The sequence below is a fragment of the Pleurodeles waltl genome, chromosome 2_2 (assembly GCF_031143425.1).
Source record: "Pleurodeles waltl isolate 20211129_DDA chromosome 2_2, aPleWal1.hap1.20221129, whole genome shotgun sequence".
Lineage (NCBI taxonomy): Eukaryota > Metazoa > Chordata > Amphibia > Caudata > Salamandridae > Pleurodeles > Pleurodeles waltl.
The window spans coordinates 1,023,480,346-1,023,503,971 of NC_090439.1; the positions used below are offsets into that span (position 1 = coordinate 1,023,480,346).

Below are 23,626 nucleotides of genomic sequence, written 5' to 3' on the forward strand. Positions count from 1 at the left end.
GCTACCCTGCACTTACAATGTCTAAGGTTTTGCTTAGACACTGTAGGGGCATAGTGCTCGTGCACCTATGCCCTCACCTGTGGTATAGTGCACCCTGCCTTAGGGCTGTAAGGCCTGTTAGAGGGGTGACTTACCTATGCCATAGGCAGTGTGAGGTTGGCATGGCACGCTGAGGGGAGTGCCATGTCGACTTGGTCATTTTCTCCCCACCAGCACACACAAGCTGTCAAGCAGTGTGTCTGTGCTGGGCGAGGGGTCCCTAGGGTGGCATAAGACATGCTGCAGCCCTTAGAGACCTTCCCTGGCATCAAGTCCAGTTACAAGGGACTTACCTGGGTGCCTGGGTTGGTTGTGCCAATTGTGTAAACAATGGTACATTTTAGGTGAAAGAACACTGGTGCTGGGGCCTGGTTAGCAGGGTCCCAGCACACTTCTCAGTCAAGTCAGCATCAGTATCAGGCAAAAAGTGGGGGGTAACTGCAACAGGGAGCCATTTCTTTACACCATGCTGAACAGGCTTTTGAAAAGATATGATGACATAAAGCTAGTGGAGGTCTGCTACAAAATAGACATTTTAGTGTGCCTTTGTAACCCTAACACCGTGCAGGCAGCTGGGTTTCCTATTAATTGTAGTAGTGGATATCACTGGCTGAGATTTTGGTGAACACCAATGCATTGCATTACGGTAACCCAGCAGGGCAAGAAAGATGGCCTAGAAGACTGATTTTGAGGTCTAATCTTTGACACAGCCTTATTGTCTCTCCAGATTGTTGTTTGAAAAAATAAATTATACATCGTATACATAGATGAGGTTTTGGACAGTGGGGTCTTCCACTGATCTGTTAAATTGTCATTCACATTTTGCTTCTGCCCCCCCCCCCCCCCCCCCCTCACAGCATGTTGAGTGGGGGAGTGGGTCAGCCTGCTTCATCCATTGGGTCCTTTCCCATTGAGTGACTGCACAAGGCCTGAAATAGTTCCTTTCTCTTCATTGACAACGCTGGTTAAAAATGTGCTTCATTTTATTTATGTTTGTCATTATTGAAAATAACCATCTTTTGTGTGCTATTTCCCCAGATTTAGCCTTGACAGTTTTTTTCTGATCATATAACTGTGCACACTTTACACCTGCTAACCTGCTGCAAAGTGTTTGTGCTTCTCCTTTAAACATGCTGAAACTGGGGGGGTGTGGCTTCGGGCGTCAAGATGGCGGTCGCACTCTGAGAGTGCTCTGGACCCCTCCGTCATCCGCCCTAAGAAGCTGCTACCAGGAAGTCTACTATGCTGCCCTAGCCGTTCCCGCGAGCTCCCGGACCTCGGAGATACCTCCAGTACCGGTGTCGACACAGCCCAAGCCGTGAACGCTGGCCGCGACCGGATCGATAGGTTTCCAAGATGGCGGCCGGGCTAGCGGCGTCTCTGCGAGCCCGGGGATCGGGGCCCGCCCGCTGACGGGGCCGCCTTCGATGCGAGTGCCGTGTGCGGCGCGTGAAGTGCCTGGAGCGGGCTGTGACCTGGGGCCCCCGGCGGGTAGAGGAGCGACGCGGCCAGCTTCGTTGGTCCTCGGAGACTCGGGCTTCGCAGAGCCGGGCTCGGGGGACAGAGGAGAAGCCCGGAGAGGGTGAGCCCTGGGACAGGGGCTCCCCCGCCTGATTCGGACAGGTGCGGCCGGGCCCCGGGGGCCTGCTAAGAAGACCGCTGCGAGCGAGCCGCGCGTGATACAGGGGGCGCCTGGACTTGGCCCTGTAATCTGGAGCCCCCCGCAGGAGAAGAGGCGACGTGACTGGCTCGGTGTACCCCGCCCCGGCGAAATGAACGTAACGATGCCGGCGCCGAAGAGGTGAGCCATACGGTGGGGGCTACCTCGCTTGAGCCGGGTAGGGCGCAGCTGAGCGGTGGCCACCGAGTCCCGGGGAAGGGACTGCGACATCTATCGCCGACGCGACCTGAGGAGACCCTACTGATGGTCCTCCTCTGGGACCTTCCCTGTGGGTGCGCCTAGGGTGTTGAATTTAGACGGAAGGGCTGCATAATTCGAATAAGACACTCCATCCCCCCGAGACAAAATGGGGAAGGATAGAGCGAGTAAACATCCCCCACCCTCTCAACAAAAGATTGATAAATTTACAACATCAACAGGCCCTAGAGGAGATGGTGAGACAGCCGCGGGGGGCCCAGCATCAGACGGAGTGAATGCCATCCTCCTGGCAATTCAGTCATCGCAAGCAGCTGTGGAGACTAAAATCGGGGAAGTGTGTGAGGACATGGGCCTCATCAGGCAGGACCTCAGAAACGCGGTGAATCGTATCACTGAAGTGGAGGGCCGAGTCTCCCACAACGAGGACGAACTAGCTGACCTTAGGACCAAAGTGGCCCAGTTACAGACTCGAACATCCGAACTACACCGCCGGGCGGAAGATGCAGAAAATCGATCGAGACGAAACAACCTACGCTTTGTAGGATTCCCGGAAGGCTCTGAGGAAGATAAAGCCACAGAATTCTTGGAGCAGTGGATCAAAACTTGGATGCCAGACCAAACTCTTTCACCCTGGTTTGCAGTGGAACATGCTCACAGGGCCCTTGCCCCGCGCCCCCCTCCGGGCGGTCTAAAACGCCCGATGATTGCCCGAATCTTCAACTTTAGAGACCGTGACAATATCCTCAAAGAGGCAAGGCGCTCCGAAAATCTTCAGTGGGAAAATCACAAAATCTTAGTATTCCCGGACTACACCCGGGAGGTCCAGGCCCGTCGCCGCTCATATGAGCAAGTTAAACAAAAACTTAGGGCTATGCAACTTTCGTACATGCTCCTCTTTCCTGCGAGACTTAAAGTCATTATGGTGGGCAAGGCGTACTTCTTCGATTCCCCGGAGGAGGCATGGGACTGGCTAACTGAGGAGGGCATCGGGGCTCGAAAAGGGCCCGCGGCACAGAGGGGGGAGCCCTCCCGGGCAGATCCCGCATCCGCGGGGGGGCCCTGGAGGGGCCGTAAATGCACTACATCTCAGAGAGGAAGACGAAGAAACTCGGATGCTCCCATGGGTGGAGAGACGGTGGGAGAGGTTGGCTCACAGACAGGAGGGTTGCCCTTTGAGTCTCCAGAGGGGCGGATCCAGACGCAAACCGGAGACGATGACCGCCTGAGTCAATCCCCGGCGCTTGGCTGACATGCTACACAGAGCCCCGAACGGAACGCGTGGGAAGGGCCGGAGAGCACGGTCCATCTCGAGGAAATCCGTGTTGGGCTGCATCGGGGACATGGGCTCTCCCTAAGACTTGTAAAGTATGGCTTGACTTTTTGTGAACAGTTGTAAATGATCCGACCTAATGGAGGGGTACATCACTCCACTCCTATGGCAGCCCCTTTGGCTGTTTTGTTCTGGTTGATTGTTAGGGCGACAGATGCTTCCTGGGTGGGAGTATGGGGAGGTGGGCGGTTTTGGGGGAAGAAAGTTAAGTTAGGGTTAGATAGATATATTTTGAGTATTGCACTGTTAAGTTTTAACTGGTCATTCCTTTGTCCACTGACTGACACCCGACACTATAAGACTCCTACGCAGCTCACCCCTGGTCCCCATTGACACAAATCATCTCATGGAATGTGAACGGGCTGCTAGATAAGATCAAAAGATCCGCAGTAATTAACACTCTCCATAGATATTCCCCCTTGGTGGCCCTACTGCAGGAAACCCACCTTCTGGGAACTAAATGCCCTATGCTGGCTCGAGGAGGATTTGATAGGGTCTACCACGCAGGCTTCTCTACGGGATCCAGGGGGGTAGCTATCCTGCTCCACCGCTCACTACCCATGGTGGTTACATCTACGAGATCTGATCCGCAAGGCAGATTTGTAGTAGTCTCAGGGTCACTCCGAGGCGCAACACTGAATCTTGTGTGCGTGTATGCCCCCCCAGCGGGATTTGACGCCTTTCTACTTTCACTTCGGCAGGTGGTAGCGGGACTCCCCCAAGGAATCACAATAGTAGGAGGGGACTTCAACGCGGTTCTAGACCCCAGATTAGATGTGTCAGGCGATGTCACTGCGGGCAGGTCCACCCGAGCCGCAGGCCTCAAGGGCTGGGCTGATAGCCTAGGCCTATGTGAAGTATGGAGAACCTGGCACCCTATGGAGCGTCAATATACGCACACGTCTGCTGCCCACCGGACACACTCTAGAATTTACCTAGTATTTATGCCGGCCATGGACTTCACCGCTGTCACGGGGGCAGAGATACTGCCCCGAGGGGTGTCGGACCACGCACCGGTGCGAGTCCGGCTGGGCGGAGTAGATCTCACTAGACGCCCGGTATGGCGCCTGAATGCATGGCTCCTACAGGATGACGGTTATACCCTCGAGATTAGGGATCGTCTCACGCAGTACTTTGAACTGAGCGTGGGAACGGTCCAGTCGTCAGGCACACTATGGGCTGCCTACAAGGCTACCTTAAGAGGACATGCTAAGTGCCTCCTACGCGCACGTGAACGCACCCGTGACTCACGAGTGTCCGAGTTAGAAGCTGAAGCGTTAAAATTGGAACGCCAACAAACAGCCTTATCCGAAGCCTCCGCATTGAGGCAGCTCACCAGGGTCTGAGAAGAAATCAAACACTTAGCACTTGAGTCAGCGAAGCATATGTGGAGAGCATCGTCCGCCCGAATATATGGCTGGGGGGATAAAAATGGGAAGCTCTTACACTGGTTGGCCACCCGGCCCTTAGTTAACAGAATCATTCCCGAAATTAGAGATGATACAGGCACCCTTCTTAAGACACCCATCGAGATTGCACAGAGTTTTGCTTCCTATTATGCACACCTGTATGCAGAGCACCCCCGGCCTACTGTTGAAAAAGCATCCCCCCTCTTGAATGACATAACACTCGCCAGAGTTTCTCAGGCGACCAAGGACAGGCTAGACGAGGCACTTGATATCACAGAAGTAACTAATGTGATCGCCAGTCTGGCTTCAGGCAAGACACCAGGACCAGATGGGTTTCCTGCGGAATTGTATAGGAAATGTAGTGACATTTTGGCTCCGCACTTACTTGAGATGTATAAAGAAGCTGAGCAGAAAGGTCACTTCCCTTCAGGGATTGACCTAGCTACAATAGTAGTAATCCCGAAGACCCAACCCCCATCGCCAAACCGCTCGGCTTACCGACCTATCTCCCTCCTCAACACTGAGATCAAGGTGTTCGCTTCAATCCTCGCCACTAGATTAAAAGAGGCAATGCCCGCCTTGGTGCACCCTGACCAATGCGGCTTCATGCCTACGCGGAGCACCAGGCACTGCATTAGGCGACTGCATCTCGCCTTAGCACACCATAAAATCCTGTCACACACCCCCCTGGCACTGCTCTTACTTGATTTTGAGAAGGCCTTTGACACAGTGGATTGGTCCTATCTTGAACAAGTATTAAAAAAAAACGGACTTGGACCCAAGTTCCGAGGCCTTGTGGGACTACTCTACTCTAATCCAACGGCTCAGGTCCAAGTGAACGGAGTGGTCTCGTTGTGTTCCCGATTGGTCGTGGCACCCGACAAGGATGCCCGCTATCCCCCTTACTCTTTGCATTAATAATAGAACCCCTGGCGAAGTTATTTCGAGAGGACCCTCTGATGGAGGGCTGGTCTTGGCCCGTGTGTCCAGAAGACCGTGTGGCACTATACGCGGACGATGTCCTACTATACATAGCTAACCCGGCCAGGAGCGGCCCCCGTATCACGCAAATTCTAGACATCTTCTCGGAGGCTTCGGGTCTCGCCCTAAACCCCAAAAAATCCCTGTTGGTTCCGCTCCATCAATCTAGAGACTGTATAGATTGGCAACAAAGCATACCAGTGCGGAGGAATAGCTTTAAATACCTGGGGGTGCATGTCGCAACGCTCCCTGAATTAACATGGGAGCTCAACGTCACGCCTTTAACCAGAAGAATCAAGGACGATCTTCAACGGTGGAAGGACCTCCCCTTAACTTGCTTGGAAGAATCGCACTCTATAAGATGATGGTCCTTCCCAGGCTTCTCTACCTCCTTCAAAATTATCCAAACCCTATCCCCATGAAATGGTTTAGAGAAATGGACTCGCTAGCACGTCAATTTCTGTGGAGTGGCACCCGTCCCCGGCTAGCGCTTAAAACCTGCCAGAGAGACGTCTACGAAGGGGGCCTAGGAATGTCTAACGTCCTTTACTACCACCTGGCGATGCAACTACTTGTGATCAACGACTGGTTGGGGGGGGGGATGGACAGACCCGGCGTACCGACTGGAACTCCAGACACTGACCTACCCCAAGATCTTCGACGCCTTGTATGGCGGCCCGATCACACGTGGGACTCCCTGAGTGACAGGGGTGGTACTGCAGGGATGGCGGACGGCTCAAAAGATTTCAGGATGGTGGGGGCGCCCTACTCCGTAGACCCCACTGTGGCACGGGACATGCTTGGGAGAGGTGGCGGGTCTTGAGGGATTCCAGAAATGGGATAATATAGGTATCTCTACACTGGGTGATGTATGGGAGGGCACGCATATGCGTTCCTTCGAGGATCTCCAAGAAACCTTTGCACTAAATAAGACACAATTCCACAAGTATCTCCAGGTACGACATGCCCTACTGACGCAGGTCCAAACAGGGGACAGCATACCCGAAAGCAGCCCTATGGAGAGGAGGGCTCTGATGGGGAATCTGGGTAGGGGAGGCGTTTCCCAGATATATCGCACATTAATCACTACCACTGCCTGTTCCCTAGAGGAACTTCGTCGGAAATGGGAGGGATGGGTGGGCCCTGTGGAAGAGGAGGACTGGACTGAGGCATTGGCAGCTCCCCACGCCCTGACCATGGCGACACGTCTCCGACTAATACAGACTTATTATCTCCATACTGCCTACCTTACACCCTCCAAAATGCACAGGGCGGGGCTCCGACCTACAGCTGACTGTCCCCGATGTATGAGACCAGACGCTGATTTTTTCCACATGGTGTGGTCATGCTCGATTATTAATACTTATTGGAAGATGATCTCGCGAGAGATCTCGTTGACCCTGCAAGTGGACATGGAGCTGACACCATTGACATCCCTATTGGGTGTTATGGGAGATTCGGGATTACGCAGAGCAGAACGAACCTTACTGGGGGTGGCATGCCTAGTGGCCAAAAGAGATATCGTGGCGGACTGGAAAGCCACTAAGGCACCGGCCCTGACCAAATGGAGGGGGGGGATGGATTGGTGTGCCCAATGTGAAAAACTCGTATATGAGGCTAGAGGGTGCCCGAATAAATATAACAAGATCTGGGGGAAGTGGGAGGGCACGACAACTTAACCCCCTATGCCGCAGACCGACACAATGAGAGGAAGAATCCATACACATTCCTCCAACTCCTCTGGAGGGAAATGAGGCACTTACGGGACACACCGACATTGACGTGTACAATCTATTCATTCAGGGTGTTGTCTGGGGCATTGGATTTGACCACTGTTTGGTGCCCATTGGCACCTTGTTATTTATGTATATAATTGTTTTGTTTGTTTTGTATTACCTTACTCTATTGCAAAACCAATAAAAAATTATTTAAAAAAAAAACAAAAAAAACATGCTGAAACTGGAATACACCTGATGGGCACATTTAACTTACCTTTAAGTCTCTAGTGCCTGTTCAATGTCACGAGTGTGGTGCAGCCCACATACCATCACCAACTGCAATGACACAACAAATCCGACCCAAACCTACCATTATTGCCTGGCATGGCAATTTTTAAGCCGCCAATTCAAACCTGTCAAACTTGCGTGAGTTTTCCTAAAATAAAGATTTCATTATTAACATTTCAGGGCATTGGTCACCATCAACGAGGCAGATCTCTCTCTCTCTCTCTCTCTCTCTCTCTATATATATCTCTCTCTCTCTCTCTCTCTATATATATATATATATATATATATATATATATATATATATATATATATATAGATAGATAGATAGATAGATAGATAGATAGATAGATAGATAGATACAGCTCTTAAACCTTCCATTATTGTGGCCTGTGGTATCTTCTAAATGAATGACCATCTCCTCTCTCTCATACAGAATCACCATGATCGACATCATAAGTACTTTTATAGCACACTAAAAACTCTTGGACAACCAGGCGTTGGGACGTATCAGCCAAGGCATGCAAATGTGTTCCATAGCTGTATTTTCACTTCTTCCTTCAGTCACATTGAATGTTCTGTTGCACATAAGTGCCAGGGTAGGTTGTCACATAGGTTAAAAACTTGAGTAGAAAAAGCCCTTTTGAAGAAAATGAATTATTATTTGGGGTGGTTGCCCACTCCAGAATTCTGATATTAACTGTATAACGTTTTTTTTTAAAAAGCCTTGTGATGGCAGGAAAATGTAGAATTTTAATTTATTCATGTTGCTGTATTAAATGTATGCTGAGTTTGGGGATATCACATAAAAGTCTGTTTGTTGGGAAGCCATTTAGTTTATGATGCATTTCATTCTGCAACAGAAAGACATCACAATGCGTTTATTGCAAATATTATGGCAATTGATGTGTTTCACCTATTTCCAGGGTGTTAATATTTCCATATGCAAATATGAGGGCACTGGTATATGTTATGCAGTTCCCATTTTCTTTATTTTCGCTATGTAGAAAGGTTATTAATTTATGGATTTATATAAATCTGAATAAAGATTTATGATGTTGATATTAACTTGTCAAGGTGAATTACTAAGTCTCTAAATTAATCTGAGCACAACTTCTAGTAGCTTTGGCACAGAGCAGACGGGCTTAATTTAGGACACTATGTAAAGTATGTATGCAGGACCAGAACACTAATAACACCAAATAATAAAAGTTCCAAACCTAATTGAAAAAAGAGTAAAATATAATAAGCAAAATGACAACAAAACAACATAAAAAATCCAATAAGAGCTACTAGACATCAGAATTTTTAAAGTTGTAAGTAAAAATAACCCCAGAAGCACTAAACACTAATGATAGTTTATGGAAACAGTAGACTGGGGCTTCAGTGCAATTTCAGGCCGACCTCAAAGGAGCGCAAGTCTGGTACGCCAAGCGGGTTTTTCCTGGTTAAAAATGTTAGCTTCTATGTCTTTTTATGGACCTCAGTATCCTCCTGTGGGGCAAAACTAAAGCAGTATCAGGGGAAAATGCTTGACAGTCTTGGAGCAACTCCTTTGGGTCACTTTTAAGGTTACCGGGAGCACAGGAATAGCACTTAGGGGCAAGGACTCACTCTGGTAGTCCAGGCCCAGTTGGTACTGGTTAAGTGGTCACTTTGGGGAAAAAGACCTTTTGCAACTTGTTGTGTCCCTGTAGTCACACAGGAAGTCAGACAACTTTGAGTCCATTTCTTTCTCTGGGGTGCAAGACGGAGAAGGTCCAGCCTTCAGGGCTCCTTTCAGGTGATAGGCAGCATTTCCAGTACTAATCTGATCTTCTGCAGGTCCAGAAAGTATTCTGAGATGACTCAATTATGGTTGGTACTAGATAGTAGGTGAACTCCTAAATTGCAAGATGGAGAAACTCTTTCTCCCTTCTACAGAGCCTGTCTTCCCACTCTGAAGTGTGTCTAGGGAAGTGAGCTGTCCCCTCCTCTGTGGTCACTCAAAACCTGTTCTGAGGGTAGCTCCCATCTCACAAGACTTTGGTGCCAGCATGGCTGGGGGACAGAAGGTTGCCTTCCCCACGTCTCATCTTGCATTTACTTATGAAAGGGCAAGTCCCTTTTCAACTTAATGAAGTGTTTGGATCCATCCTAACTGGTCTTTGAGCTACGGGAAGAAAATGCCTCCTGATATCCAGACCCTAGTTCCTGCTCAGGCATCGGTTTTTACCTCATTAGTGCCAATCACTGGCTGGCCAGCCGTTAGAGACCTAATGCAGATTAGCCTCCCGGAGCTTTAGGCAGAGAAAAGGTAACATTCTAAAAATTAGTTTTAAATATTTGTTAAAATTCTAACTTCCTTAATAAATTTCACTTTAAATAAATATGAAAAATATTCTTTAAATGATAATTTTAATCATTTGCTATCACAAATTACAGTTTTACATTTATAATCTGTACTTTTCTACAATTCAGCTTCAGCCATGCCAGCGAAAATAGCTTTAGGGACTTAGTCACTGGATCAACATGCTACTTTTAATTTCACACATTCAACTTTTAAATCTGTCACCCTACCTTACAGGCTGCCAGGTGTTCTTAGGAAGACTTATTAATATTTACATTCAGGGTTTCCTGCGTTTGAAAAAGGGTTATTTTGACAGATGTGACAGCAGGTTTTTATGCTGCTTCAGTCAGGCTACTAATCTTTTTTAAATTTATTTGATTTTAAAAACAAGGAAGGAACTGCGGTGCTCCGTACATTCAGAATAAAATCACATCATGGTGGAGAAATGCTAAAGAAAGTTCAAAATATCATAATAAAAGTAAGTAGTAAGTGCATCATATAGTGTCCAGAGACATCACAAGGATGTAGCAGCAATTGTAACTCGAACAGCAAACAAGAACAGCTAGGGAAACTGTTGGGAAGAACTGCAAGGCAACTTAGATGCTATGTCATTGTAGCTTAAATCTGATGGAGACTTCTAGTTGCAGATTCCTTACCTTTGAATTTCCCCCAGGAGTCAGACTGGATTCAGTGGCATTGATCGACTCCATGCCTGTCGTCTGCATCGGGTATGACGTTACGGTTCCTATATAAGCAACACTCCGGCACGCTGATGTCAGTTATTTTCTTTCCGCACCAACCAGCGCTGATCCTAACATTTACTGGAGCTGGAGCGACCCCTGCCCAACTTAGAGTTTAATTAGGCCATTCCCCTCATTTTTGGGCAGTTGAAGACTGCTGGAGTGACTTTGGGCCCTGTGGAGCCAGAATGGGCCCCTTTGGGTTCCGCACCGGCGGCTTCGACCTCGGCTCCAAGGGACAGATGTCAGTCGTGCCACTTTGACCTTCATCGTCTGTGCACATGGGTGGCGATATTCCCATTCTTATCCCCGCCTCAGACATGAAGCCAGATGGACGTAGTACAGTGCCGACTCAGACGCCCGGAGGAGCCTGCCTTCCCTACTTGATCTTCAGCCCCTTCTATAGATGAAGAATGGGAGCAGTCACTGGACCCTTTAAAGTACCAGTTCCAGGAACCTGTGGACTGGCGTACAGACTTGGGGCAAGCCAGCGGACTGTATACTTCTCTAGATACTGGCATGCTTTCTCCCCCTACTGTGGCTACAGAGGAGGGAGCTTCCTATTCTTTGCTGGTGAGAAGAGCAGCTGAGGTCCTGTACCTTGATTTGCCTTAGTTGGCCCTCAGGACTAACCTCTTGACAGATGTGCTTCAACCTGGAGCTTTCTTCTCAGATCCCATGCTCCTGTTTAATGGGGCCTCACTGATGTCCTACGGCATACCTGGTCCAAATCCAGCACAGAGGCTCCAATGAACAGGACAATTGCCTGCTGCCATCGCCTTCCTAGAAGGAACCCAAGTTTTCTGATGCAACACCCTACCCCTGAGAGCTTGGTTAGTCAAGCCTCCATTTCCCAGGGCGCGCTCACTTTGGTGTTTCAGGATAGGGAATACAAATGGCTGGATACACTTGGGAAGAAGATTTTTTTCTTCTACCAGCCTAGCATTGGGGTCCGTGAACAGCGCATACTTTTTTGGGCCGCTATTCCCACACGCTACGGAATACGGTTGCTCAAGTGCAGCCACAGATCCCGGAGGAGCCTGGGCTGTACTCACTTAAGCTGTTGCTGACAGGAGGGACACAGCAAAGTTCCCTATCTGTTCCAGACTGAACACGACTGACTCGCTAGGCAGAGCAGTTTTGTCTACAGTGGCCCTGAGGTGCCATGCCTGGCTGAGGAAGTCTGGCTTTTCAAGGGCTGCCCAAGCTACTTTGATGGCACACACCTCATTGGAGACAAGGCAGACTGCGCTCAAGCACTTCAAGGATTCTGGAGCTAAAGCTAGTTTATTGGGCCATGCAGCAGCCCCTTGTCCCCTCAGTCTGCCTCCCCCCTTTTGTGGCTATGGAAGAGACCTCCAACTGCATTCATTCTGCCCAGCCTCTGCGTTGCCGAGTGCAAGGGATCCACCGACCTCATGGATCAGGGACCCATCAGTCTGGACAGTCCGCCACCCCTTTCTGCAGCAGCCTCTAAGCCTTCCTAAACTGACTCCTCATCCTCCCCACCTAGGGCCATTTAGAGGCAGGGTCCGCCATCACCTGCTCCGCTGGTAATCCATCATGTCAGACAGGTGGGTTTTGTAGTCTGAAGGGGCTACTCCCTCCCCTTTGTAATTACCCCTTCATCCATGCCGCCATCCTTCAATCGGATGACGGAGGATCACTTGTGCCTTCTCTGTGAGGAAGTTACTTCACTTTTGACCAAGAGAGGATTAGAAGTAGATCATGATTTCTATTCCTGCTACTTTCTGGTACCCAAAAGGACAAGGGCCTCTGTTCTATCCTAGACATTTAGTCCCTCAATCTCTTACTCAGGAAGGAGAAGTTAAAGATGCTCACTCTGGGGCGGTTCTATCTGCCCTGGACCCAGGAACCTGGATGGTAGTTTTGGACTTGCAGGGCACTTATTTCACATTCCCGTCTAGCCTGCCCACAGATGTTACTTGTAGTTCACGGTGGGCCATGAGCACATTCAGTTCACCGTGCTCCCCTTTGGCCTCTCTAGCTCCCCTTGGGTGCTAGGCAGGGTGATGGTGGTGGTCGCAGTTGATCTGCAGAGATCAGGCGTTTCTGTCTTCTACGAGCTCGACGACTGGCTTTTGAAGGCAAGCTCGTCTCCCACCTCCAGACTATGCGGACCTCCTGCATTTGCTGAGGTTCAATATACACATTCAGAAGTCACACCTGACTCCCTCTTAGACACTCCCTTTCATCGGAGTTGTTCTGGACAGAGTGCAGTTTCAAGTTTATCCTCCCAAGTGGCAAGTCCAAGATTTTCAGGCTATGATACCAATGTTTAAGCCGCTAGCCTGGATTTCGGTGACTGTGACATGGCTTCCTGCATTCTGCTGGTGACAGATGTGAGTGGGTATATAAACGCTCTGCAGTGAGGTCTCAAGTTCCAGTGGGCGCAGCATCAGGGAAATCTCTCCAACAAGGTGCAGATTGCAGAGGGAACTGCGCAAGATGTGCAGTGTGTTAACAAACCGCGATTGGGTAAGAGGCGGATCTCACTCTCTTCCCCCCGCCAGATCTGATAGTGAAAGATGCATCATTCCTGGGATGGGGCAGCCATCTGGGAGAGGTGGAGATGAGAGGCATATGGTCTCCGGCAGAATCCATACTCCCCATCAAACTGTTGGAGATATGGTGCGATATGGCTAGCATTCAAGGCATTTCCTCCCTCCATCAAGGGAAAGATAATGCAGTTGTTCACCACTGCCATGTGGTACTGCAACAAGTAGGGTGGGGTGGACCCTTTGTCAAGAGGCCCCATGCCTCTGGACGTGGCTGGAAAAGCAGAGCAGATCCCTGGTGGTTCAACATCTGACCGGCTCTCTGAAAGCCAGAGCAGACAAACTCAGCTGATAATGCCTAACGTATCACGCAAGGTCACTTTCAGCATTGGGGAGAGCCTTGGTTAGATCGCAGAGAACACGCAATGTCAGCAGTCGATTGGAGCTCAACCATTCTGTATCCTTTCTGCCAATACTACTTCTGCCAAGAGTTTAGTTTTCAACAAGATCAAGAACAACCGGGCCCAAGTAACCCTTGTGGCTCCAGGCTGGGCATGGAGAGTCTGGTATCCCTAACTGCTGAGATTGTCCATTGATTCTCCAATCAGACTGCCCCTTCGGGAAGATCTTCTGTCGCAGCAGGTGAGGATTCTGCACCCAAACCCATACACTTTCCACCTTCTTGTGTGGAGATTGAGCTGCAGCAGTGGACAGCTTTTGAGGTTCCTCCAAAGTCTGTAACATAATCTTGGCAGCCAGGCGACCCTCCACCAAAACGGTATATTCCTGTTGGAAGACATTTGTGGCATGGTGCACAGACAAGTCTGTTGACCCCCTATCTGCCCCTCCCTCTGAGGTCCTGCTGTTTATCCTTTCCATGGCTCAGCAGGGCTCTGCTATGCGTACTCCTAAAGGTTATTTGTCAGCTATTTCTACTTTTTTGAGGTTGCCTGACCAACCTTCCTTGTTTAGGACCCCTATTGTATATAGGTTCCTTGCACATCTTTTTCCTCCATCCCCATTCCCATTCATTATGCCCCAATAGGATCTGAATTTGATTTTGATATTTCTGATGTGCGCTCCTTTCAAGCCTCTTCACACTTGTCCCTTCAGGCTTCTCACTTTGAAAACAAACAGCCATCCTTGTGGCCATTACATCTGCCCGCAGGGTGAGTGAGCTGCAGGCATTGTCATTTAAGCCACTGTACCTTTCCTTCTGTCCTGACAAAGTGGTGCTTTGCACTAGGGCTTCTTTTCTGCCAAAAGCGGTTACGTCCTTTCATGTAGGCCAAATCATTACCTTGCCTACTTTTTACCCCCTCCCATCTTTCTAAGGAAGAGAGACTCCACCGTGTGGACCCAAAACAATGATTTACATTCTACCTTGATTGTACAAAAATATTCTGGGTAGATGATCAACTCTTTGTCAGTTATGTGGGTGTGAAGAATAGTCAGGCAGTGCAGAAGCGGACCATCTCCAGTTGGGTCGTACTCTGGACTAATATCTGCTACACACTGGCCCAAAAAAACACATAAAGGTTTTCTTGCTCATTCTACCCGAGCTACAGCTGCGACCACTGCGTTAGCACATGGAGTTCCAGTGTCCTTGACATCTGTCAGGTGGCAACGTGTTTTTCTCTGCACATGTTTAGCAAACACTACTGCCTGGACAGTCAGGTCCGTAGAGACAAATACTTTATCTATATGGTCCTGCAGGATCGTCTAGTATGATCTTGGTTCGTTGGCCCGCCTGTGAGGATGGTATTGCTTGGGTATCTATTCAAAGGCAAGGAGTCTGCAACTTGAAGTCTGTCAGATGAACAAGTTACTTACCTTCGGTAACGCCTTAACTGGTAGAGAAAATATCTAGTTGCAGATTCCTTACCAACCCTCCTATCCTCCTTGCTCTGTGTATCGATCTCTAAGGTCAGGGTCTCCCATTTCTGGGCCTTAGTTTTGACAACCCACTAGTCACTGTTCTTCATGGCTCTGCTCTTCTGAAAAGAAACTGACGTCAGTGCGCCGGGGTGGCACCCGTATAGGAAACGCAATGTCATATCCAGCGCGGACGCCACCGATGGTGGATGCTGAGGTGATCGGCGCCCCCTAACGGCACGCAAGGGTACTGCTCACAAAAGTTCTTCAGATCCAGTCTGACGCCTGGGGGGAAATTCAAAGATGAGGAGTCTGCAGCTAGATATTGTCTCTACCAGATAAGGCATTAACCAAAGGTAAGCTCATTAGAGGGAACGGGGGCAGAATAGAGTCAAAGGATAAATGTGTATGAGACAATGTTAAGGGACCTGCGCTTCTTACCAAATGCACTGTGGCTAAATATGACGATGTGAAGAACTTCTATATTTGATTGTGTAATTGCAGACCCTTGTACACCAATAGTGGTGAGGAGGAGCACCTTGCGAGCTCTCTCGCCTCTGTGAGGCAGGCAATGCGCAGTAGCTGCCAGCCCCAGGGGAGGCAGCCCCCAGGTGGCATCTAAGACGGGAGAGTGTCATTGTGTTGTGCACGGAAAGCCTCAAGAAGGCCATCCCAGCACTTAAGTAACTTATAAGTCACCTATATGTCTAACCTTCACTTGCTGAAGGTTAGGTGCAAAGTTACTAAGTGTAAGGGCACCCTTACACTAGCAAAGGTACCCCCACATAGTTCAGGGCCATTTCCCAGAACTCTGTGAGTGCGGGATGCCATTACCCGTGTGCACTACATATAGGTCAATACCTATATGGAGCTTCACAATGGTAACTCCGAATATGGCGATGTAACATGTCTAAGATCATGGAATTGTCCACCATTCCAAATCTGGTATTGGGGAGCTAATTCCATGCATCCTGGGGGCTCCACCATGGACCCCCCAGTACTGCCAAATCAGCTCTCTGAGGCTTGCACTGCAGCTACCCCTCACAGACAGGGTTCTTCCCCCCTGGGGTCTGGGCAGCCCAGTCCTAGGAATGCAGAACAGAGGATGTCCTTTGGCAGAGGGGTGTCACAACCTCTCCCTTTGGAAATAGGTGTTACAGGCTGGGGAGGGGTAGCCTCCCTCAGCCTCTGGAAATGCTTTGAAGGGCACAGATGGTGCCCTCCTTGCATAAGCCAGTCTACACCAGTTCAGGGACCCCTTCTCCCCTGCTCTGGCGCGAAACTGGACAAAGGAAAGGGGAGTGACCACTCCCCTGTCCATCACCACCCCGGGAGTGGTGCCCAGATCTCCTCCAGTGTGTCCCAGACTTCAGCCATCTTGCTTTGCAGTGCCAGCAGGTGACGTCAGAATCCTTCTGATAGGTCCATACCTGATAAGGTAGCTAATTCCCCTCTCAGGGCTATTTAGGGTCTCTCCTGTGGGTTCTCTTTAGATTCTGCATGCAAGTTTCCTTTAGGAATTCTCTGCAACTACTTCAGCATCCTCTGACCTCGGACCAACCGCATCCTGCTCCAAGAAACACTGTAACTGCAACAAAGTATCCCTAAGAGATACTTTTCCTCTACAACCTCAACTTCAAGTCAGCAACTGCAACAGTTTCCACGGTGTGCACGCTCTGGGGACTCCCTGTCTTCATCCTGAACCAGAAGGGCCAAAGAAATCTCCCATGGAGTGACAGAGTCACTCCCCTGCTCCAAGCAGGCACCCTCCAAGACGACGACCGGTACCCTTGGATCCCTCTCTGTGACAAGCGTGCTCCTAAGGACGCAGGGGGGACATCATCGACATAGATTGTCCTGAGGTCCTGCTGACGCAATTTGGAGGAGGTAAGACCTTGCCTTCCCTGAGAGCGACGGTACCCCTTTGTACTGCGTCTTCTTCACCTCCTGAGGCCTCTGTTCACTATTTGTGAAATTCCTTTGTGCACAGCCTGAGTTGTTCTCCGGCGGCGTGGGACCTTCCTTTGTTGTGCTGCATCAATTGCGTTTTGCACCTCCTTTGTCGGACCTCCGCGGGTGCTGGCTGGCATCCTCAGGGCTCTCTAAAGTGCTGAGAGCCCCCTCTTCCTCCTCACACAGAGTTGAAGCTCCAGGTACCTCCTGGGTCCATCCAGCGCTATTTTGACGCAAAACGCACTTTTTTCATAGCCCAGGCTTGTTGGCGACTTCCAACACGAAATCACGTCTGCAACGATCTTCACGTCGTGGGACATCCTTTGCATCACACAGGAACCCACCTAGGGTGCATTCCTGCACTCTTCGACTAACCGGGGACTCTTCTTTTGCACCCTCTTCTGGGTTAGCAGGGGCTCCTGTCCCTCCTAGAACTTCTTTCTACTTCTGGACTTGGTCCCCTCCCTTTTTAGGTCTTCAGGTCTAGGAATCCAGCAGTTGTTCTTTGCAGACTTCGTAGGTTGCTGCAAAATCCCAATCACGAGGTGTAGTCTGTCCTAAGGAAACTTGCAGTACTTTACTCCTGCTTTTCTGGGCTCTGGGGTGGGGTAATTTACTTACCTTTACTGTATTGTTACTCTCCCAGCGATTCTGCACAAACTACACTTGTCTAGTGGGGAATTCATGATTCGCATTCCACTTTCTTAGTATATGGTTTGTGTTACCCCAAGACCCATTTTCTCCCATTGTATTCTGTAGCATTTCCTATTGTTTGCATTGTTCTATGAATATTTATTTGTCTAGGTTTGGTGTCTAGTGTATATATTGTGTATAATACTTACCTCCAGAAGGAGTATGGTCTCTAAGATATTTTTCGTACTGTCTCACCCAAATAAATATCTTTATTTTTGGTACCACTGAGTACTGTCTTTACTTGTGTATGAGTGCTGTGTAACTATAAGTGGTATTGCATGAGCTTTGCATGTCTCTTAGTTCAGCCTAAGCTGCTCTGCTATAGCTACCTCTATCAGCCTAAGCTGCTAGAACACTACTACATTTCACTAATAAGGGATAACTGGACCTGGTATAAGGTGTAAATACCCAAGGTACCCACTACAAACCAAGCCAGCCTCCTACACTGAGTCTTTGCGGCCAGACGTCAGTGTTAGGAAGCGTAGGTGCCTTCCAAAGGCATGTCAGAGAGTGAATTGCGAGTATGAATGCCAAGCTGAGGAAATGAGAGCGGGACCTGGGCCACGTGAAGAGGCCCAAGGCACATACATCCCATCTATGGAGGTCAGACTGCCCAGAGACTTTCCTGAGTTGGTTAGTTACCCCAACCCAACAGTCGCTGGGGTTCATGCATGACCATATCGTGTGCTGCAGTCTGGCTCCAACGTGGTGACAGCGGGTGCATGAGGAGTCGGCTCCCGAAAAGAGGGTGTCTATTTGTCATTTAGGCCGTATGTAACACATAAAATTGTACTAGCTTTAAGTGGGCAATTCCTAGTAACCATACACGGGTATGTGAGAACCAGTTTACATTCTGCATTGTGTAGCGCTCTCCCCCAGCTCTGTCTACGACACGAGGGGCGAGAGTGTGTGATACTAGTGAGAAGGCAATCCATCTAACAAGGTGACGCCCATTGCCGAGGGAATAGAGTATCTGCAGCACAAGTAAAAGTGCATGTCGTCCAAATAGAGGGAAACAGCACGTGTTCTGTTCCCAAGAGAAATACCCCAAGCTGCAGTCAGGCTACACATTGTACCCCAAAGCCATGTTTTCTAGGCCCACTCTATGTATGCCACAATAGGTGCTGCAGCCCACATGTGGCATTTAGCTACGGCCCTGGGCGCATTTTCTATTCAATACATATGGGAATCATAAGCACATGATTATGTTTAATTTTGTATATATCGTTCTCCCTTCTCCCAAAAAACAGTTTTTGGAGTCACTACAGTACAGTATATGACAAAAAAGCCTGTGAAAAGCTTACGAGATTTTCATATAGCAGCTAAAACATGCCCACATCAGAGTAAAGTTAGAAGAGGCCTGCAGAGCTTCGCGTTATGAGATGTAGTTACTCTGTAGGGCTGATTGACAACTGAGTAGTGCAACGGCGTCATTATAAACCTAGAATATCTTGTGATGTACAGGCGCGCTGCCAAGGGTCATCACTTTGACAACGTAGGACGTAGTGTTCCTCTGTACAGTAAAAGTGTCAAAAAAGAGAGCTAATGAGATAATGGAAGGGCAAAAAAGTACTGATGGGAATAGTATCTAGGTCCAGAGCTTTTAAGGAAGAAGGCAGTGTGGCCATCGCTTTCTTGGTCGTCCACCCCTATGTGACGAGATTCAGATAAAGACAGTTTTGGATGCAAAACAGATGGTTGTGGGAAGCAGCCAGTCACGGATGGTGTTTAAGTGGTAACCATGGGTGGAGGAGAAGACTGTTCTCTGAATTCAGCCAGACACATAAAGCACACAGGCAAGCAAATAGAAACCCGCAGTGCAGCCTAGAAGCTGTGTCAAAGTGCCCCGTGAGTCATTGCAACCAGGCGTCGAAGCAGACATGCAATTTTGCGCCAAGGCAGACAGGCAGGTAGCAGTTCACAAGCTACATGCAGCCTTTACATAGGTGCAGGAGACGGATATGTGAGGAGAAAGTGATGTCGAAAATAACACTGATTGAAGCAGCTAGACATATGCAGCCGAGACCCGCACTGTTAAAGAGACATGAAAGAGCTTCGTTGGCAAGGGCAAATCCACAAGAAGGGAACACAAATATATAGTTAGATATAAACGAGAAGGAAGCTCTCATGGGAACATGAGAGGACGTTGAAACACAGATCCTAAAGCCTTATGCAAGCTGGCGAGCATGGATTCTGCCAGCCATGAATAGCTAAGGGGTCGGTAATTCTTCCAGAAAGATGGGCTCATCACTTCAACATGATTTCGATAGATGCTCGCAGAAAGAAGCGCATGTGGAAGACGAGGAAGGGGTCGGCCTTTAATTGCTGGTTTAGTTCATTCAGCAACTACCCACTATTCAAGAACTTTTAAAATGTGCTGTCCAAATCACAGTTCACTGATTGTGACAGTCATTCTTGGGGATTCCAAAGAACTGTGCAGCCGTATATGAGCAGTTAAGACTGCGGTGTTGTGAAATGTAAAAATAAATACAATTAATAGATTTCTGTGTCCTGATGAAGGGGTCCCTGTTCTTGACAGACTACATAAGTTGGAGAATTATACATTAGTGTACTCTGTTGGCCCAGGATAAAAGATTCCCTGATGTGTTTTGTAATGTTCTTAAACATTACTATGTAACTGCAGTCGTATCGTTTTCTTTCACTGATGTGTTTCCCCTTGCATAAAACGGCCAGTTAATGTCATAATATTTTAATTCCTTTACGTCTGCAGGTAATAGAAACAAGAAACGTGGAAGCACCCTATTTCTTGCCTGAAATAATTTTCCGGGACAAATCCAGGTATGTTGGTGTACTTGTCATGATGACAGTTGTTAGTGTATTTGCATGGACACGGGCCCTCTACTAGTGCGAAGTTTGGCGAGGAATGAGTTATTTAGAGAAACGGTATCACTGGATAAATATTTAGAGGGTTTAATTAGTTATCTAATTATAAGGATTCATGACATGCTAAATGGGAATGTAATGGGCTTTGAAGGTAAACATAGAAGTGTTCTGATGAAGCCAGGCTTGATTTTGGCACATACTATATTACTGTCACAAATGATAAATGTACAGCTGTACATTAAGAACTGATTTAACAGCTCTCGCATCTAATTTTAGAAATATGAAACGTTGTGTATTACTTTCGTGTACCAGGAATGCTGTGCTATCTTCAGTGAGCCAACTAAGGTTTGCAGTATTAAAAACGGCAGTGCTGTGCACTTCAGTCCTGACCTCACCAGTGACAGTTCAAGACAGACAAGAGGCTACACCCAGAGTGACTACGTGCAGTGGTGTAGCTGGTGTGTGGGTGTTCTAGGACTGTCCTTAGTGTGCTGGTTGCCAGGAGGTGACCAGAGACTGGCAGATGGACTGTGAGAGGAGACCTCCAGGGTCACCAGAGGCTTGCTTGTATGTCGTTTTTGGCATTGAGCGAAAGAAGAAAGTATATACAGGGAGTGCAGAATTATTAGGCAAGTTGTATTTTTGAGGATTAATTTTATTATTGAACAACAACCATGTTCTCAATGAACCCAAAAAACTAATTAATATCAAAACTGAATATTTTTGGAAGTAGTTTTTAGTTTGTTTTTAGTTTTAGCTATGTTAGGGGGATATCTGTGTGTGCAGGTGACTATCACTGTGCATAATTATTAGGCAACTTAACAAAAACAAATATATACCCATTTCAATTATTTATCATTACCAGTGAAACCAATATAACATCTCAACATTCACAAATATACATTTCTGACATTCAAAAACAAAACAAAAACAAATCAGTGACCAATATAGCCACCTTTCTTTGCAAGGACACTCAAAAGCCTGCCATCCATGTATTCTGTCAGTGTTTTGATCTGTTCACCATCAACATTGCGTGCAGCAGCAACCACAGCCTCCCAGACACTGTTCAGAGAGGTGTACTGTTTTCCCTCCTTGTAAATCTCACATTTGATGATGGACCACAGGTTCTCAATGGGGTTCAGATCAGGTGAACAAGGAGGCCATGTCATTAGATTTCCTTCTTTTATACCCTTTCTTGCCAGCCACGCTGTGGAGTACTTGGACGCGTGTGATGGAGCATTGTCCTGCATGAAAATCATGTTTTTCTTGAAGGATGCAGACTTCTTCCTGTACCACTGCTTGAAGAAGGTGTCTTCCAGGAACTGGCAGTAGGACTGGGAGTTGAGCTTGACTCCATCCTCAACCCGAAAAGGCCCCACAAGCTCATCTTTGATGATACCAGCCCAAACCAGTACTCCACCTTCACCTTGCTGGCGTCTGAGTCGGACTGGAGCTCTCTGCCCTTTACCAATCCAGCCACGGGCCCATCCATCTGGCCCATCAAGACTCACTCTCATTTCATCATTCCATAAAACCTTAGACAAATCAGTCTTGAGATATTTCTTGGCCCAGTCTTGACGTTTCAGCTTGTGTGTCTTGTTCAGTGGTGGTCGTCTTTCAGCCTTTCTTACCTTGGCCATGTCTCTGAGTATTGCACACCTTGTGCTTTTGGGCACTCCAGTGATGTTGCAGCTCTGAAATATGGCCAAACTGGTGGCAAGTGGCATCGTGGCAGCTGCACGCTTGACTTTTCTCAGTTCATGGGCAGTTATTTTGCGCCTTGGTTTTTCCACACGCTTCTTGCGACCCTGTTGACTATTTTGAATGAAACGCTTGATTGTTCGATGATCACGCTTCAGAAGCTTTGCAATTTTAAGAGTGCTGCATACCTCTGCAAGATATCTCACTATTTTTGACTTTTCTGAGCCTGTCAAGTCCTTCTTTTGACCCATTTTGCCAAAGGAAAGGAAGTTACCTAATAATTATGCACACCTGATATAGGGTGTTGATGTCATTAGACCACACCCCTTCTCATTACAGAGATGCACATCACCTAATATGCTTAATTGGTAGTAGGCTTTCGAGCCTATACAGCTTGGAGTAAGACAACATGCATAAAGAGGATGATGTGGTCAAAATACTAATTTGCCTAATAATTCTGCACTCCCTGTATGCACATTGAATGTATGTTAGAACAATGCATGCAGGAACAACGCATGCCTGAACAACGAGGTCTGAACAACGACCGCGTTGTTACCACTAAATGCCTTTACCACGAATGCTTTAACAACGAGTTTTCGGTGTAAAGGCATTCCTGGTAAAGGCATTAGTGAACGGCATGCATGGTTCCAGCATGCGTCCCCCTTGGCCCCCCAACCCTAAAAATTACCGCGACACCCCTACCCCTAAAACCATGCCAACCCCCCCACCTCGTGGCTGAAATTACCGTGACCCCCACTCTGCCCCTAAAACCCCCCCAAACCCCCCACCCCGTCCCTAAAACCTAAACTACCCCCACCCCCAAAATTACTCTGAACCCCCACCCCTAAAACCTCCCACCCAGCACCTAAAACCACCCCTACCCGCCCCTTAAATTACCCGACCCCCCACCCCGCCCTTAAAACCACCCCAACCCTAAAATAACCACAACCCCTCACCCCGCCTCTAAAACCACCCCACCCCTAAAACCTAAACCACCGACCCCCCACCCCGGAAACTAAAAATACCCTGACACCCCCACCCCGCCTCTAAAACTAAAAATACCCAGACCCCCACCCCACCACACCCCTAAAACAAAAAATGCCCCGACCCCCCCCCCTCCCCACCCCTAAACCAATCGACCCCCAACCTCTAAAACTAAAAATACCTCAACCCCCCACCCCTGCCCCTAAAACAAAAAATACCCCTACCTAAACTGCCCGACCCCCCACCCCTAAAACTAAAAATACCCCTACCTAAACCGCCCGACCCCCCACCCCTAAAACTAAAAATACCCCTCCCTTCCCTAAACCACCCGACCCCCCAACGATAAA

At 48.5% G+C, this 23,626-nt stretch overlaps 1 protein-coding gene across 2 annotated transcripts in view; it reads left to right on the forward strand.

The window, feature by feature from the left end:
- EFR3A (EFR3 homolog A) overlaps window positions 1–23,626 on the forward strand; it is a 1,082,041-nt gene that overhangs the window by 870,324 nt on the left and 188,091 nt on the right. For both annotated transcript variants that reach the window (XM_069220764.1, XM_069220765.1), the window contains exon 18: window positions 20,482–20,549. In XM_069220764.1, coding sequence (XP_069076865.1) covers window positions 20,482–20,549 — 68 coding nt within the window. The remainder of the gene's footprint in view (window positions 1–20,481; window positions 20,550–23,626) is intronic.